This window comes from Pteropus vampyrus, unplaced genomic scaffold (genome assembly GCF_000151845.1).
Source record: "Pteropus vampyrus isolate Shadow unplaced genomic scaffold, Pvam_2.0 Scaffold311, whole genome shotgun sequence".
In the NCBI taxonomy this organism is placed as follows: domain Eukaryota; kingdom Metazoa; phylum Chordata; class Mammalia; order Chiroptera; family Pteropodidae; genus Pteropus; species Pteropus vampyrus.
In genome coordinates, this window is record NW_011889092.1 from 722797 (window position 1) to 740103 (window position 17307).

General features: G+C 33.4%; 1 protein-coding gene across 2 annotated transcripts in view; it reads left to right on the forward strand.

Annotated features, from left to right (window-relative positions):
• RAB6A (RAB6A, member RAS oncogene family) overlaps positions 1-16974 on the forward strand; it is a 60165-nt gene extending 43191 nt beyond the window's left edge. For both annotated transcript variants that reach the window (XM_011377380.2, XM_011377378.2), the window contains exons 7-8: positions 13659-13725; positions 14691-16974. In XM_011377380.2, the coding sequence (XP_011375682.1) occupies positions 13659-13725; positions 14691-14755 (132 nt within the window). In that variant the 3' untranslated portion in view covers positions 14756-16974. The remainder of the gene's footprint in view (positions 1-13658; positions 13726-14690) is intronic.
• Positions 16975-17307: the final 333 nt, after the last annotated feature.

The following is a 17307-nucleotide window of genomic DNA, read 5'->3' on the forward strand; positions in this document are numbered from 1 at the left end:
CACAGAGTACCATAGATTATTAGAATTTTATTTCAGTATTTAGAGACCCACACTTTGTCAGCTCATATAATTTAGTTAAGGAAGAAAAAAATCCAGTAAGCACCCCCCCACAAATGAGAGAATAAAACCAAAGAAAAAAAAAGAATTAAAATCTTAATAAGCACATTTAAATAATAGTTTAAAGTTTTCCCCTTTTAACTGTCAGTGATTAATCATATAGAAACATATTTCTATTATGTGGGGAAATTACCGGCTGATTTTAAGCATTAGCTAGGAAATAAATCACATTATTTTTTATGAGTTGGCAATTCCTTGAATTTTTATAAAGGAGCTTAAGAACTAATGAAATAGGGTATCACTTTTAAAAAAAAACATTTAAATGACTAGAAATGAAAGAATGTTTGTCTTCTTTCTTATAGTTGCACTACAAATCACCCAGTGTTAAACAGCCTTTAATACCACTTGACATATTGGCTGTATAGAACAACTCAAATTTTCCTAGGTGAAATCTAAATCAAATCTGCCAAATAACCATTGTCCAATTTCTTACTCTAGACAATGCACCTTATGTGGTTGGAGTTCAATGCTTATTTTATAAATCTAATGTTTATCATGCCATTGGAAACTTTGGCAGTAGGTTAAAAAAAAACGAGTGACTAAAGTTTTCTCTTAAGACATTTATTGAAACCATAAAGTTTATTTATGGGTAATGTATTTTACCCATAGGCTAGAAATGTATTTTTTCTCTACCCGACTGTCTTTGGTAGCGAGTAGAATACCTGATATCCAATCAAAGGCAAGAAAGGACAGAGATTTTAGAATGGCAAATTGCCCCTAGGAAAATCTGAGATTTGAGAATTGTTTAATGGCTCTAAACTTTAATGTGCATGATAGGTACCTGAAAGCTTATATAAAATACAGGTTTCTGGGCACTACTGGATATCGATTCAATTAAGTCGTGTTCTAAAATTAACATTTTTAAACAAGAGTCTCAGGGGAGTTCTCATGCAAACTGTACTTTATAAAAAAGACATAAAACCATAGAGATGGTTCAGCAAGTATGTCAAACCTCTTCAGTTTGATAATTGTTTGAACAAGCATTGATTCCCTAACCCCTCCTAGATACAGAAGGTACTTTGTACTCTCAACACTCAAATGGCTGTCAGTCTTTGTAGAAGCCAAATTGGTACATAAGAAATTAAATATTATGTATCCCAAGTGCCAAATGTATCTTCATAAAGTAGAACAAACCTAGTGAAACCCAGGTCTTTTGGTTCATTTGTTTTCACACCCTAGACTCAATCATTTAGATACCTAGAATTTTTATTCTACTTTTCTCACAGTTATATTAAGGCCCTCATTGTCTATTGCCTTGCCTGCTACCATAGCTCATTAACTGATATCTGCCTCAAATCTTACCCACTTTGGTTTATTCTCCATCCCGCTACCGGAGTGATTGTTTTAAAATGCAAATCTGATCAAGTTACTTCTGTGAATTTTATCCTGAATTATAAGTAAACTCCTTAGTATGCAGTTCACTGCTGTTCAGAATTTTTGATCTGGCCTCTGCATACGTCACTACCCTGATCTTTGAGCACTATATACCCATATGATGCTGTTTAAAGTGCCCCAAGTTTACCATGTTTTTGTGTTTCCATTGTATGATATTGTCCCTCTTCCTAAAACACTTGCTTCCCTATCTGTTGCCATTTGTAACTAAAAACTCAGTTCAAACCATCAAATTTAGATTAAGTACCTTTCCTAATTATTGTACTAGCACCCCGTCTTAGTTTTAATATAGAAATTTTTTTGGTCAAATCTGCCTGCCACTAGACTAAAACTCTTTAAATATTCATTAAATGAAAGAATAATATGCCTTATTTTTTAGCAGATACTTAGAGCTGCCATGCTTTGCCATAAGAATAAAATTAATTTATTGAGTTTGACTCAGTCTTAAGAATTGTTCTAAGCTTGACTGAACAAGCTTAGAGAAGTTAGGTTACATGGGATTTGTCTTTCATTCAGTCTTTTGATTGCAACTTAGATAAAGATACTCTTGAGTTTCTTTGAATTCAGCTAAATCTACACTGAACTTTTTTTCTATTAATTTTTTTATTAAGGTAAACATTTATGTACAGTGAAATGCACATAATCTTAAGTTTACAATTAGATGAATTTTGATAAATGTATGTATAGATGTGATGACCACATCAATGAAGATATAGAAATGTTTAATTTTCAAATATTTGAGACATATCTAGATGTCCTGTTGTCATTGCTTCTAATTTACTTCTTTCGTGATCAGAGAATATACATTGTAACATTTCAGTCATTTGTAATTTATTGAGACTTGTTTTATGGCCTAGCATATGGCCTCAGTGAATGTCCCATGTGCACTGGAAATGAATATTTTTCAACAGTTGTCAGATATAATGTTCTATAAATTATCAGTTAGGTCAAGAAAGGTGAGAGCATTGTTGAAATCTTATATAGCCTTACTAATTTTTTTGTGTAGTTCTAAAATTTACTGAGAAGGAAGTATTAAAATTTACAACAACATTTGTATTTGCTTGTGTTGCCGTAATTCTGTCAACTTTTACTTCATGTGTTTTGAAGTTCTTTTATTGGGCGCATACATATTTTGGATTGTTATTTTTTTTTTTTAGGGTATTGACTCTTTTAATGTTAAGTAATGTCCTTCTTTTTCTCTGATACTTCTTGTCTGTAAGTCTTTCTCTGATCTTAATATAGCCACATCGGCTCTCTTACTGCTTTTTGTTTGCTTGATATATCTTTTTATTTGTAAAGTCGGTGGCATACAGTTGGATCTCACTTTTTTTTAATTCAGTCTGAAACTCTGCCTTTTAATTGGAATTTTTGGTTTATTTAGATCTAATGTATTTATTAATGTAGGTTGATATCTGCCATTTGCTCTTTGATTTCTAGTTGTCCCTCTGTCATTTTTGGTTTTATCAAATATTTTTATACTGTAGTTAAATTTCTCTTTTGATTTTTGGCTAATTTTTTTCATGACTTTTTTAGTGGTTGCTCTGGGGATTAAACTAGAGTTAATATTTTACCATTTCATGTGGAATTATGCAGCCTATTCTTTATGTTATTGTTACATATGTTTACATACATATGAACCCAATAATAAATGCTTTAACATTTGCTTTAAACAGTAATTAAGGAAAAAGACACTCTTTTCTATTTAGTCATATATTTACTATTTCCAGTGTTCTTTATTCCTTAAAGATCTGAGTTGCATCTGGTATCATTTCTCTTTAGCCTAAATAACTTTCCTTACTGTTTCTTTTAGAGGTCTCCTGGGTGATGGATTTTCTCAGCTTTCACTTAGCTCAAAATGCCGTTTGGAGAATAATTTTGAGGAATGTTTTTGCTAGTTATTGAATTTTGGGTTGACAGCTTCTTTTTCCACCAATACTTTAAAGATGCCATTACATTGTTTTCCATTTTCCATGATTTTTAATGAGATTTTTCATGAGCTCTAATTTATGTCATTCTCTGTATGTAATGTGTCATTTTAAAATATTTTTTATAACCTATTCTTTCTTCTCCATCTGGAATTCCAATGACACATCTGTTAAACAGTTGGATATTGTCCCATTGATCACTGAGGCTCATTGTTTTGTTTTGTTTTTCTCTCTTTTTCAGATTGGACAATATTATTGATGTGTCTTGAAGTTCCACTAATCTTTTTTCTGCCACATTCAAACTGTTAGAAATCCATCCAATTAATTTATCATTTTAGATACTGTACTTCAATCCAAGATTTTTCATTTATTTTTTGTTTCATTTCTCTTTTGGAATTCCTCATCTGTCCGATGATTACTGTCATTGTTATGTTCAAGTCCTTGAACATATCTGTAGCAGTTGTTTTGAAATTCTTATGTGCTAATTCCAACATCTGGGTTGTTTCGGGTCTGTTTCTATTGGGTATTTACTTTTTCTCTTGGTTCTAGGTTAGAATTCCCCGAATACATGTTTTGTAATTTTTGGTTCTATGCTCAGCATTGTGTTTGATACATACAGACTCTGGTTTCTGTTATTTTTCTCTACAAAATGCTAGATTTTATTATGGCATGTTGTTAAATTGCTGGCTGGTCACCTTGAATTTATGGAGTCTTGATGTTATGCTTCATTTGGGTAGATCTCTAGAAAGCCTGAGATGTTTATCAAGCTTTTCTGTCTTGGTGAAATTTGAAGTCTGAGCTGTATCCCTAGAGCAGGCAGTAGCTGAAATCCCTGCTCATTTTTTTCAGCCTCAAGCTGTTACTTTCAGATGGGCTCCTTGGAGTCTCTCCTACATATGTACCATTGACTAATCAACTGAAGATTGCAGGAAATTAAACTTAGATTTTTAGGGCTCTTCCTCTTGGCTTCCTCCTTTCTGCTATTTCCTTCATCAATCCAGCAACACTCGCATTACGCTGACACCTCAAACCTGTAAAACTCCAATTTTCTGCTTGAGTTCTAGCCATTCCATATTTCACAGGCTAAGAATGGCTCCTGGGGAAATCTGAATAAGTATGGATCTTACCCAGTGAGTGTGGGTTTTTATTTTCCTTGGGATGAAATGCCCCCTAGTGTTTCTCTACATTTTGTTTTGAGAGCCTTCAAATAGTTGATTTTTATATTTTGTCTAGAGTTCAAAATTACTGTATACAAGAGTGTTAGTCCTGTATAAGCTATTCTTCTGTTACCAAAGCTAAAGCCTATACTGAGTTTATGGAGGTAAAAATTAAAATACTTGATAAATGAAATAACTGAGACTGTTTAGCAAGTACATACTTAGTTTTATTTATTCCTGAACATTGTATGTTATCGTTTATCTAATTTCAACATAAGGAGATTTTAGAGTTATAGTATTTGATCAGTGAGTAACACATATCAACAGAAGTAATTATTAAGAAATAATCCCAGACCCCTTCTGAGTTTTTGTTGTAGGTCAACACAATTCAGAAATGGTGCTGGTATTCAGTAATTTACCAAGTAAATTTCATAGTCCATTGACTGTCTTAGAAGACATTGGAAATCATAGTCATCTTACATGCTTTTAAGTAAATGTTGCATGTCTTTGTTTAACCATGTATGTTTGCAAAGCACAGTTACTTTCGATGATTGTGTATTGTACTCATTTTATTTGACAAAATCATGCCTTTTCACTGGAAGGTACACAAAAGCGTTTCTGCATAAAAGATGTTTATCAGTGCTAAGGGTAACATCTAGTTAAACAATTCTAAGAGATTTTATTAATGTATTATTTAATATCTGACCATGGCTCAGGTCATTGGGCCTTGGTGCCTAAGAACTTTGCCTTAAAATAAAACAAATTTATTCCTACCTAGTATTGCTACTTTTTCTTCTTATTTAAAAATGTTCCGTGCTTGACCTTTTTACTCTTTAGTTTAAGCACATAACCCTAAAGCCCTGTTTCTATCTTAAAGAATATTATTGTAGTTTTTTAATAAAACCATCCATGCTAGAACTAGAATAAATAATATCTAACATTATTATTTGTATTATATAGGATAAAGACAACCTAAGGAAAATAAATTACCTCTTATTTTTCTAATTCTGTTTTTAAAAAGGTAGTAATATTGCTTTCTTCATCAAAGTGGTATGGTGTTTAAATTGCTGAAGGAAATGATAATAGGTGATTATTTAAGGTTCCACCTGACTTTTCATCTGAGAATTAGTACATTATTTGTCACCTTATTATATTCTCTAATTTTACAGTAATGGAAAATGATAAACAGAAACACTCCTTGATTTTTAACTTCTAAAATCATCAGAAGAAAAAGATTTGTTTGAAAGACAGAGGAGAAATTTATGAGAAATTAGTGGTAGCCGATGGGCATCAGCACTAACCAGTCAATGAAAGCTTATATACATATTTACAGTGGAGTTAAGATGTGTGTGTGTGGAAATTATTTTTATACCTGCTGAGAAAGCATGTATACTTTAAGCATTGATAGAGATGATTTCTTTTCCACACCTCTGTATCCCATGTCTACCATACTTCTTGGTACATAGCAGGTCTTATTCTTGTACTTTAATCATATACCTTAATTCACAGGTAGCGAGTACCTTCAATATGCGGGATCACTGTAGGTTCTTTGGAGAATATAATGCTATGTAAAATATGATTTTTGATTTCAAAAACTTATGATATAGTTGAGCAGAAGGGTCACATTCTCATGATAAAGAGTAAGTAATACATGATAAATGCCTAACGAATGCAACAGACAGTAAATTTCTTCCTTTCTCCAAAGAAGAAATTAACATATAACACAAGACCACTTAGCACACATTGTATGAATATTATGCCATGAATATTAACTTTAAAACATGTCTTTATTGCCTTCCTACCAAGCAGGTACTTTACATGCAATATGTAAGTACTTAGATATTTGTTTAATACAAGAATGAATCCATGTAACAGTCCTTTAAGGCAGCTACTATTGTTACTATTTTAGAGAGAAAATCTGAGGCATAGAAGTTATATAACTTGCCCAGAATTACTTAAATATAATGTGTGTTAGAACCACTTAATGTGCCAGGCGTTTATCTCACTTAATTCTCATTGTATCCTTGTGGAGTAGGTAAGTATATCCATTTCACTGATAGGCAACCAAAGTTTTAGAGGCTAAGTAATTTGCTTAAGGTTATAACTCAAGCTAGAATTTGAACTCAGGTCTCTTTGGTTCCAAAATCTGTGCTCTTAACCCTACACTATTCTGCCTCTCTCATATTTAATCTTATACCTAATTTATCCTTTTGTGCTTCACATCCCTAACACAGCAGTCAGACTTTAATATTACTAAATGGGCAATAATCCAAACATATGATGAATATGAACTGGTGGAAAGAGAAATTATTATATTGGCCATGCTCTTAGTTATTAATTTACTCATAGATGTTTATTGACCATACGTGCCTAGTTCTGTTACCTTATAGGCACTGGAGATGTAATAGTGAGCAAAACATCTTAAGTCCATATCATTATGGAGTTTACATTCTAATATGTAGAGTTAGGCAATAAATGGAAATTTTATATTTGAAGAGGTTAGAGACTGGAGAAAAATAATTAAGGTCAGGGAGATAAAGAGTACAGAGTGAAGGGAGTGAGATATTGATCTTTATTTATAAAAGATAATCAGGGAAGGCCTCTCTGATAAGGTGATATTTGAGTGGAGACTTAAAGGAATTGAGAAAGTGAGTCATTTATCTGGAGAAGAACATTCTAAGCATCAAGTTCAATGACAAGTTCAAAGATTCTTGTCATTTTTAGGGGATGATGTGGAGTTCAGTCAAGTTAAAGTGCAGTGAAGTGGAGGGGACAAGTGATAGGAATTGAACTCACAGAAGGATAGTTCTAGGGAACTGATGTCTTAAGTCCTATAGGCTATAGGACTTAAAAGTAAATCCTTGCTATAGCAAGGATTTGGGCTTTTATTCTGAGTAAGGTAGGAACCTCTTGGAAGGTTTTAATCAAAGATTTGACATGATCTGATTTAGGATTTAAATCACTGGCTGCTCTGTGAAAAAATAGACTGTAGAAGTTAAGAGAAGTAAGAAGACCTGTTAAGAGTTTATTGCAAAAGAAAGAAAAAGATAATTAAATAATCTTTTGAAGCAGGACAGGGCAAATCCTTCCCCCTCTCCCCTGCCTCCCCGGGGGAGATTCAAATTCTGCATTGATAGAGAAAGGGTTCTTGATGGGGCACAGAAAAGAATTCAAGCACACACCAGAGTCAAAGTCAAAAGGAAAATTTATTAGAGAAGGGGTAATGTTCCGTAGACAGTGTGGTCTCCTCTCAGAGACAGAGTGAGAGCCAAGAGGGACAGAGAGGAAAGGCAATGAGAAGGACAGAGACAAAGACACCCCGAGTGTTTAGGGAATTCAGTTTATATATCAATCTTAATTTCTATAAATTACATTTTAAAGACTTAGTTTACCTTTTTTCCTTCGATGGTTTGAGTACACAATATGAAAAACAAGGGTATGTAGTGAGAAAGGCAGGCTAGCCTTTGATCTAAAAGTTCTCCATGGTGTTAGCCTAGGGAATAAGAGATCGTGTTTATTTTAGGTAGAGTGCAATTTAAAGACTTTTCTTGTTTTCTCTTCATGGTATGGGTAAATGATTTGTTAGTAATCCCAGCAGGAATCTTCTGTTTTGCAGATTTCCCCTGGTCTGGCAGCAACAAGGTATAGGCTCTGAATACAGCTTGATTTAACATTTAGTTCTCTTGCCTCCTCCATCTATTACTTTCACTTCAAAAAATAATAGACTACCAAAACTAAAATGAAGATCTAGCGAAAAATCTAAGTCAACTAATCTGAACCCCCAATCATATAAGAAATACAATGGTATATAAAATGCTGCCTACCCTTACAAAGTTTACTTTCATAATGGAAATTTTTCTATAAGTTGGTGAGACTGATTAGCTTAGTTTGTTCTTTGAAGGATGGATTTCTCCTGCTTATAAAATAGTCAGTTAATTTTATAATAAAGATAAGACCTGGTAGCAACATTGATTTTACTTTTAAGATCTTCTTCAATCCACCCCTTTAAATTAAATATCTGTAAAGTTATAGCCCAAAATATTCACCTTGAAAGTTTCTATGGAAAGCCAATATTCATCTTGTCATCTCCAAAGCTAATACCTGTCTGTAGTTGTCACTGCAACCTAAATATGCCTATTTCCCTCTAGAAATTATGACAAGTAAAATACCACACAACTTGAGGTCTGGGTGGAATTGATACCATTTTTCCAGAAAAGAAAATGGTCTGGCAAGGATACCTATAGAAAGCAGATACTCAGTAAATACAAGTCTTCTGAGGGTTTTAAAAAGATATATTACCACCTGTACTGGCCCCATGTTTAGTCATTTGTGAGTCCTAATATAGCAGAAGTCTCTTAGTGTATCATTGGCATTTAAGAAATGGATTTTCCTTTAAGGTTATTTAAAACAAACTCCTAAGGTTTTTTCTTTCCTGTCTTACATATATTTTTGTAAGGATAGAATTTGGCTTTTGTAAACTATTTCTTGTCTTGTTTTGAGATGTCCTAGGTTAGTGACATTACTTCTTTTAATCTAATTGAAATATTTTGATGGAGCACCAAATTTTAAAAATTATATAGATAAAACTATAGATAACAATTTTAGGTCATAGAAAATGGATTAAATTTTCATGTCTGTGATTTTTGTGTAGTAATAGGCCTAGCAAATTCTTATCCAGGATTGTTAGCTTTTTTTTTTTTTATTTAAAAAATTTTTTCAGTTACAATTGGCATTCAATATTATATTAATTTCAGTTATACAGTGATAGTGGATAGAGCTTTATATAACTTATGAAGTGATTCCCCCCAGTAAGTCTAGTACTCACCTGGTACCATACATAATTATTACAGTATTATTGACTCTCTTCTCTATGCTGTACTTACATATCCATGACTATTTTGTAACTGCCGATTTGTACTTCTTGATCTCTTTATCTTTTTCACCCAGTTCCCTAAGCCCCCATCTGTTTCTTCACACAGCCCTTTACACAGTGCTTTCCATATAGAAAGAACTTCATGTATACTAGGTAGCATTAAGATAGTAGAAAGAATATGAACTTGGAATCTCAGCTCTGCTACCAATTTGGTGTATGGCAAATCTGTCATTACTTCCCATTATATTTGCTTGTTTTAATTGAATCCTTCATATTTGATAGGAAATACTATTCAGTGGCATTTGTTTTTTCATCAAGTTGAAGTTTATCAGAGTTTTTCTTCACTTTCACTCCATATAAATTTAAAAGGCCTTTTATATTTCCTTTTTCTGCAAGGAACTGAGTAAATTCATTTCTTTTTTTGCCCATTTTTTGGGGGTCGAGAGGGTTCAATGAGCATTAAGAATTGCTAGTTTTTCTTTCACTTGATAAAAACAGATCTTTCTCAGATCTGTGATCATCTGCTAAATAGTATTATGGATAGTCATGCCTAAGGAATTATTGTTAATTCAGATGCACATGAATCCCCAAAAGCCATAGGCTCAAGGCACTAAAATCAGCTACATGAACTGCAGTCTATGCTTTCTAATGTGTTTTCACACCCATTAGTCATTCTTTCAACTAGCATTTGGGGAAAAAAAAAAAACTACTGCATATCTGTTACTAGGATAACAAAGATGAAAAATGAGTCTTGCCTTCCAGAGGTTTAAAATCTAGAGGAAAGACAGGGTGGTAAATAGGCCATTACAGTCATTGCAGTAAAAGCTCTGAAAGAAGAAATCCAGAATGCTATTAGAGTATATAAAAACATTTTATTAGATAGAAGGATGATGGTATTGAAGGAATCTGGGAGTAAGTTAAGGAACTTTTCTATGGAGTTATCAGGGAATAGATCCTGAAAGATGAGTGTCAGCTAGACATATTGGACTGAGAGCAGGGGGAGGATATTCCAAAGAGAAGCAGTATCATTGTATCCTTTGAACCTCACAATTATATCCCCCTTTTTATTAGAAGAAATCTAAGGATTAAATAAATTAATATCCTTGAGGTAACAGAGCTATAATAGTGGGGTAGTTAGCACTAGAGTTTCTTAGTTCAAACTCCATGCTGTTTCTGTAAACACATTAAATACTGTTTTATATGAGAATAGGTAGACGACTGTGAATATAATAATACCCTCCCCCAAAGACCTCATTAGTTATGTACTTTTCACTAATTAGAACATATTTTAATTTTTCTTAAGCTTCAAAACTTAAAAACTTCATTTTATTCCATTTTCACAGAAAGTAAACACTCCTTTCCTGTGCCTCTCCCTTGGGAAAAAAAATTCCATTTCTAAACTAGCCTATAATAAACTTTGATATCCTTAGGAGCCAAAAAGATAAGCAGTTTAAAAACTACTTCATGTCAGTATTAAGCTATGAGATCTTGGGAAGATTTCTAGATGTTTCTAAGTAAGAACATTTTAGTTCTGCACTAATATTTTCAGGTCTCCCCCAACCTCCATTCTTTTTCCACCCATTTTACATAATTTCTTAAAGCAGAATTTTGAATCTGTTGGGTGTTTTGCTGTAATCCTAGAATCCACTGAAGGATATCATAACATTTGGAAAAACTTTCTGGTCCCCTAGCTCACAAGACCCATGAGTTATTATGACAAGTTTCTATAGAAATAGAGCTACTGTTTACTAAAGATTTTTTTAAAAAATAGATCAGTCCTAAGCAGTGAACATAATGATTTCCCTTAATTTTCACAATGATCTAGTCAGTTAAATATACAACTATTTTAAGCCCATTTTATAGATGAGAAAACCAAGGGACAGAAGGATGACCTGTCAACCTAAGTGGCCTACCCAGAATGTTAAATGCACTCTTCGCCTTTTAGTGTTTAGCTTTCTGCCATCTCACCCTAATATCTTTCACTTTTAGTATGTGATTTGTATGTCTTTATAGCCATAGTAAAACACTGATTATTGATAGAAGTCTTCATGCAAACTGCTTTTCTGGTGCCTTCTCTTTCTTTGCCTGCAGGACAAGTTCATATTCTTTCCAAGTCTTTTTCAGTCTGATCTTTAATATATACAGCCTCATCTTAATCCTTTTACATATTCTGTGCTCTAGCTAGTCTGGACTACCTAACCATTCTTGAATGTACCTTGTGCTTTCTATTTCTGAACATTTATTTGTTCAGGCATTTCTTCTGAAAACTTTTTTTTTTCCCTTGCCCTCATCTCTACTGAAATTAGAAATGTGCTGACTATAATTTTGGTTAGATGACCAGGTGTTAAAATCATTGAGACCGATACTTAACGTCACCATTACAGAACAAATTTTCTGGGATACAAATTTTGATCTAGTGGCACATTGTCAGCTACTGAATTACTTCTGTAGTCCCTATACTTATTACCTATTTGCAGTACTAAGTACATGGTCGTTTTTAGCTAATGTTGGTAGGGGAGTACATTTTTTTCAAACTTTATTTTCTATAAAATATGTTTTTCCTTCATACTCTATATTCTTTGTATGAAAGATGATTTTTAATGGGTGTTAGACTTTTTCTTGATGCATAAAATTTTGAACTGACAGTTGGCATTCTTCTTTCAATTTATTATCTAATGTTAATATACAAAAACTTCAAAAAGATTAGAATTATTGTCTAATTTTGCATTAATTTTATAAACTTGATAGCTTTAAAAGGCATAATACTTTTCCTAAAGTTATCTGTTGTACTCTATCAATATAGTTCTGTGTTTAGATTTTGTAAATTTTTATTTTTGTAAAATTAACAACTTTCACAGTCATTAATTGTTGAATGTATTGGTATATTTAGAACGTTGGTCTTTATTTGAAACTGAGTATTCATGTATTAATGCAAATGGACCCACCTTCTACAATTAATGTTGTATTGATTAGATTGGTGGTAATTTACACACCTGTGATCTTTGATCCTTCACAATTTCTGGTATACTAGAAGATGTTAAGATAAGCATTCTGCAGTTTGAAGTCAAATAGCTGATTTTGGTTGATGGTAATGCCTAACTTTGATACATCTCTAAAGTGCTGCTAAACCGTATAGAACCAAGACAGTTGTACTTTTTCTCAGATCTTCCCTAATCCTGTCCCATCAGGTGATTGCCTACAGATAAAATTTGTTCCTTTTCTATACTTTGTTCCCTAAACAGATTACTTACAGTTCCAGTTACTCATCTCTGGCCTTTTCATTCTGTTCCTTTTCATTTTAGTTCAGCAATGTTTATGGACCACTTAAATCTGAGCATTTTGCACGGTATGTTTTTCAGCCAAGTGAGAGTTTAAAACTGCCTTTAAATCCCAACTCAAATGTTAACATCTAAAGATTCTCCCCAGCCTCCTGAGGAAGGCTTTCTGTCATCTGTAGTCTCATATCATTTTGTACTTCCTTGGTTTATAACATTTATCACACTGATTCTCTTTCCTTTGCCAGACTGTGAGGTCCTTGAATTAAAAAACTATATCTTGTTCATTTTTTGTCCCTAGAGAACTTGAGATAATACCCCTAGTACTCAGGTGCTTAGGAGTTACATCACATCTGCATTTAACTTAGAGGAATTTTTATACTGAGTGACTAACAGGAAAAAAAAAAATGACTGAAATAACCTGTCTTTTTTACCTGCTATATTCTACCCAGTGTGCATATACCTAGGTTTGGGCACAAAATATGTATGAATCTGTTGTTCTTTCAGTCGTTAGTCGTCTCTGTTCCCACATGCCTCTAAAGTGAACATCTCATTAGGTTTGAGTGTGTTTCTCCTTTTGAAGATATTTTTCATAACATCATACTTCAAACACAAGCCAAATGACTCAAATGACATTTTTGCTGCTTATTTCTTAGATGTTTGTTCGTGTTTTATCTCACCATTTGGAAAGCAAGGATCATATCTTTATACCTCTTTGTATTTGGCATACTGCTTTTCATATAGCATTCATTTATAGAATAAATAGACATTTTAAGATGTTTTCAGTGTGCTATGATCTAAGTGAGGAATCGCCTAGAAGCTATATCCTTGAACCTACCATTCAATGGTCATCCATCTTTACTTGATACCATTTGCTAAATTTTCCCTCCCAATTATCACATTTCTCTCTTTTCCACAGCTCTTCCGACGTGTTGCAGCAGCTTTGCCTGGCATGGAAAGCACACAGGACAGAAGCAGAGAAGACAGTATCCTTTCTGTTTAATCAGAAAATGTTATCGCTAGTGTTTAGAACCCCACTTGGTTGGCTAAACACTATTGCTTTTTACAGCCGGGAATTGATGACTTAGGAGCATAGAAACTCTCAGGTTTTCTACAGCAAATGAGATCTGGTTATCCAAACATACCCTTTGCACCCTGCTGCTCATTACAGTTAATCGAGAGTTTGTGTTTGCTTGCTTTATTTTTAATGAGCAAGAAACTCTTAGAATCCCAGTCTTCTGCTTCTTAATTTTTAGTCCCATTGGCTTTGTACATGTTCCCCATAGTATATATCATGTTTTCTTCCCCTGTTTTTTCTAACATTTAAGCTTTCTACTCAGCACAGGCAGGAAATTACTCAGTCTGGAGCTTTATCATGGCCTCTGCTTTCAGAAACAACATAATGAAGCGCATCTAATATTAATTATTTCAAAGGATTTTGAATTTTGATATTTTCATTGTTTTATATTCTAGTATTTTTCCATATACAGACATTTTTAATAAGCCATAGAATTCATAGCACTTTGTATTCAGCTCTTCCCACTTCTAAATGTTTTATGTTTTCTAAGCCTTTATTTCTTTTAATAGCATAATGTGTTCTACAGAGTCAAGTCCCATCATTAAATTCTCTCTCATTGCAACTCTTTGTAGGCTCTTTTCTGATGTTTATTATAGGTAATTCCATAAAGAACATCTTTATATGGTTTCTCTCTCCTGTAGAATAGTTTCCTTAGGATATATTTTCATGAATAGAGGTTAACCTTATTCTAACCCTTGCTGCATATAGTAGATATAAGCAAGTTTATTCCATTTAAACACCTAGCTACATAGAAATAGTGGCTGTGTAGTCTCTGAAGCCAAATAAGAATGGAAGGGGCTTGCTATAGATGTCAATGTTAAATAGAATTGGAATTGTACTCTCCCGTTTATAGCTCCTTAACTTTTGTTTCAGTGATTGACATAAAACTGGAAAAGCCTCAGGAGCAACCAGTTAGCGAAGGAGGCTGTTCCTGCTAAACCCTCATGGCATCGTTAGCTTTCCTCCAGAAGCTCACTGCTTTGGCCCCCTTACACTTTCATTGACTGCAGTGTGAATATTGGCTTAAACCTTTTCCCGTCAGTAATAACGTATTGCAATTCTTCATTGCTGCCTGTCTCGTGGAGATGATCTATTAGCTTCACAAGCACAAAAAAGTCAGTGTCTTCATTATTTATATTTTACAAAAAGCCAAACGATTCCAGCATAATTCCAGTGGTAACTTTGAAAATTAGGTACATATTCTTAACTTTTTTTTCCTTTTTAATGTTATGGTAATGCACTTCAGAATGATGGAAATCTCAACAGTATGTGGCTTGGTTAAGGAACAGTTGTTCATATTAGCACTTGCCTACCTACTTGATCTCTCCCTGCTTTTATCACCTCTCTCTTACCGCATTCCTTATTGTTACTTTTCCTCCCTCAAAACAAGAGGTGGCAAAGCAGCAATCAGGCCAAACCCATTGGAGTTGTCCTTCAATTTTAGTGATCCCACTTGTTCTAGGCCTTCTGTTAAGATATCCAATATTATTCTTGAGCACTGATATTAAAATTAGACATTATTTGAGGTCAAAACTCAACTATCATGGTAATCAGTGCTTGAATAAGAAAAATGTTTTGGTGCATCTTTAAAATGAGTCCTAATGAACATAGTACTTACAAGTAAATGAACACAAAATGTATTTCTGACCAAACAACCCTTTCATATGTTAGACTCTGGGAGAGAAAAGTAAAAGTGCTTCAGAACAAGTTGTTGTTATTTCTTCTAATGAACTCTTTCCCCCAAGATTTTAAAATTGTCAGGATAATCTGTTAAAAAAGAAAAACATTTTTAAGCAATAGACTTCTCTTATTTATTTATTTTTTTTTAATGCTATGCAGGCAAGGCACTATAGAAATCAAATTCCTTTAAGAACCAGTGGAAAAAAAATTTTTCCCCCCCAGTGGAAGAATTTAAATTTGGCACCTGATCAGAACTATAACCAGTAGAAACAATGATCTCTCAAGCTTAAGAATCCTCAACAAAATAGCAAATATTTTGCTCAGGATATTTACGGTCAAATTGACAAAATAGCAAATATTTTGCTCAGGATATTTGCGGTCAAATTGAAAACGGCAAGTTTCCTATAGAGCCCCTAGAGGCAGATCTGAAAAAGCGTACTTAGAAGAGGAAAAGGAGAGAATGGAAATAAAAATATTATGCAGATTTATGCCTTATTTTCTAGCTTTTTTTAAATGTTGGGTCTTTCAGGCTGGTTTGCTTTTTATTAGATCTGTATAGTTTGGTTAATTAACTAGTGATTTAGTTTTATATTTAAGCTACAGTTAATCTTTTTGGTGATATTTATTTCTTTGCCTTTTTTTAAACTACTTTCAATTTTTAGATGTTTTGTTCAATATATTTAGAGCTTCATCACCATGGCAATATGTATTTCCCTTAAAACACTGCAAACAAATATACTAGGAGTGCACCATTTTAATCTTTACTAGTTATTGTGAGATTGCTGTGTAAGTTAAACACATTTGTAAATACATTGTTTGCAGGAAGAAAATTTATGAGTTAACAGTTCAGGAAAAGCCTGCTGAAGTTATGTTGTAAGCATTACTTAACACAGTGTAAAGATGAAAAGACAACAAAAATATCTTCATACTTCCTCATCCCCTCATTGCAACAAAAACCCTTAACTGGGAGAACCTTATTCCCCTCCTCTAACCTCTTCCTCCCCCACTTCCTACTTACTGTCACCTTGTAATATTCAGAGAGCACTTGGATTATGGATCAGAATAGAGATATGCTTTCAGATAATCATTAGCCCACATACCAGTAACTCACAGATGGGATGGAGTTGTAAAGTGCTTTTATAATGCAATATTACTGTTAAAGGCAAGGGTTGACTCTTTTGTTTTATTTTGACATGGCATGTCTTGAAATAAATATCAATTCAATATGGCAGATGGGTTATACTCTTTATTTGGAAGAAGTTGTGATTTCTGAGGTGGGGGGTGATTACCTTCCTATCCTGTAGCATTTGATTCTTTTTATGTATCTTTAAGACAGTAACCAGTTATGCTGCTTTTAATATTGGTATGTTTATTTGCTTGGGGTTCTTCAACTGAAGCAGTGAAGTGTGTTCATAGACCAGATTTTTTTTAATAAACACAATTTTACTCTCAAAAATATAAATAAAACAATTATTGACTTGGTTTCCTATTCCTGCCAAGATGGTAAATTAGTGTGTGCTTCTTATTTCCTCTCTAGAACTATATAAAGGTGAACATAAAATCCAGAAAAATAATAAAACAACAGAAGTGAGAAATGCCTGGGGAGTCAGAAGAGCCTTTTAACTGTTAAGGGTGAAGGAGAGTGGCTGCAACCTGAAAAACAGTCACTGGTGGAAGCAATAATAAGCTGTATTAAGAAAAGTAGTTTTAACTTCTGCCTTTGCCTCCTTACTCCTAACCCCACCTTTGCTTTGGGACAGGATGGCAAACTACTATCTTTCCACCAAATCCAGCCTGCTACCTGTTTTTT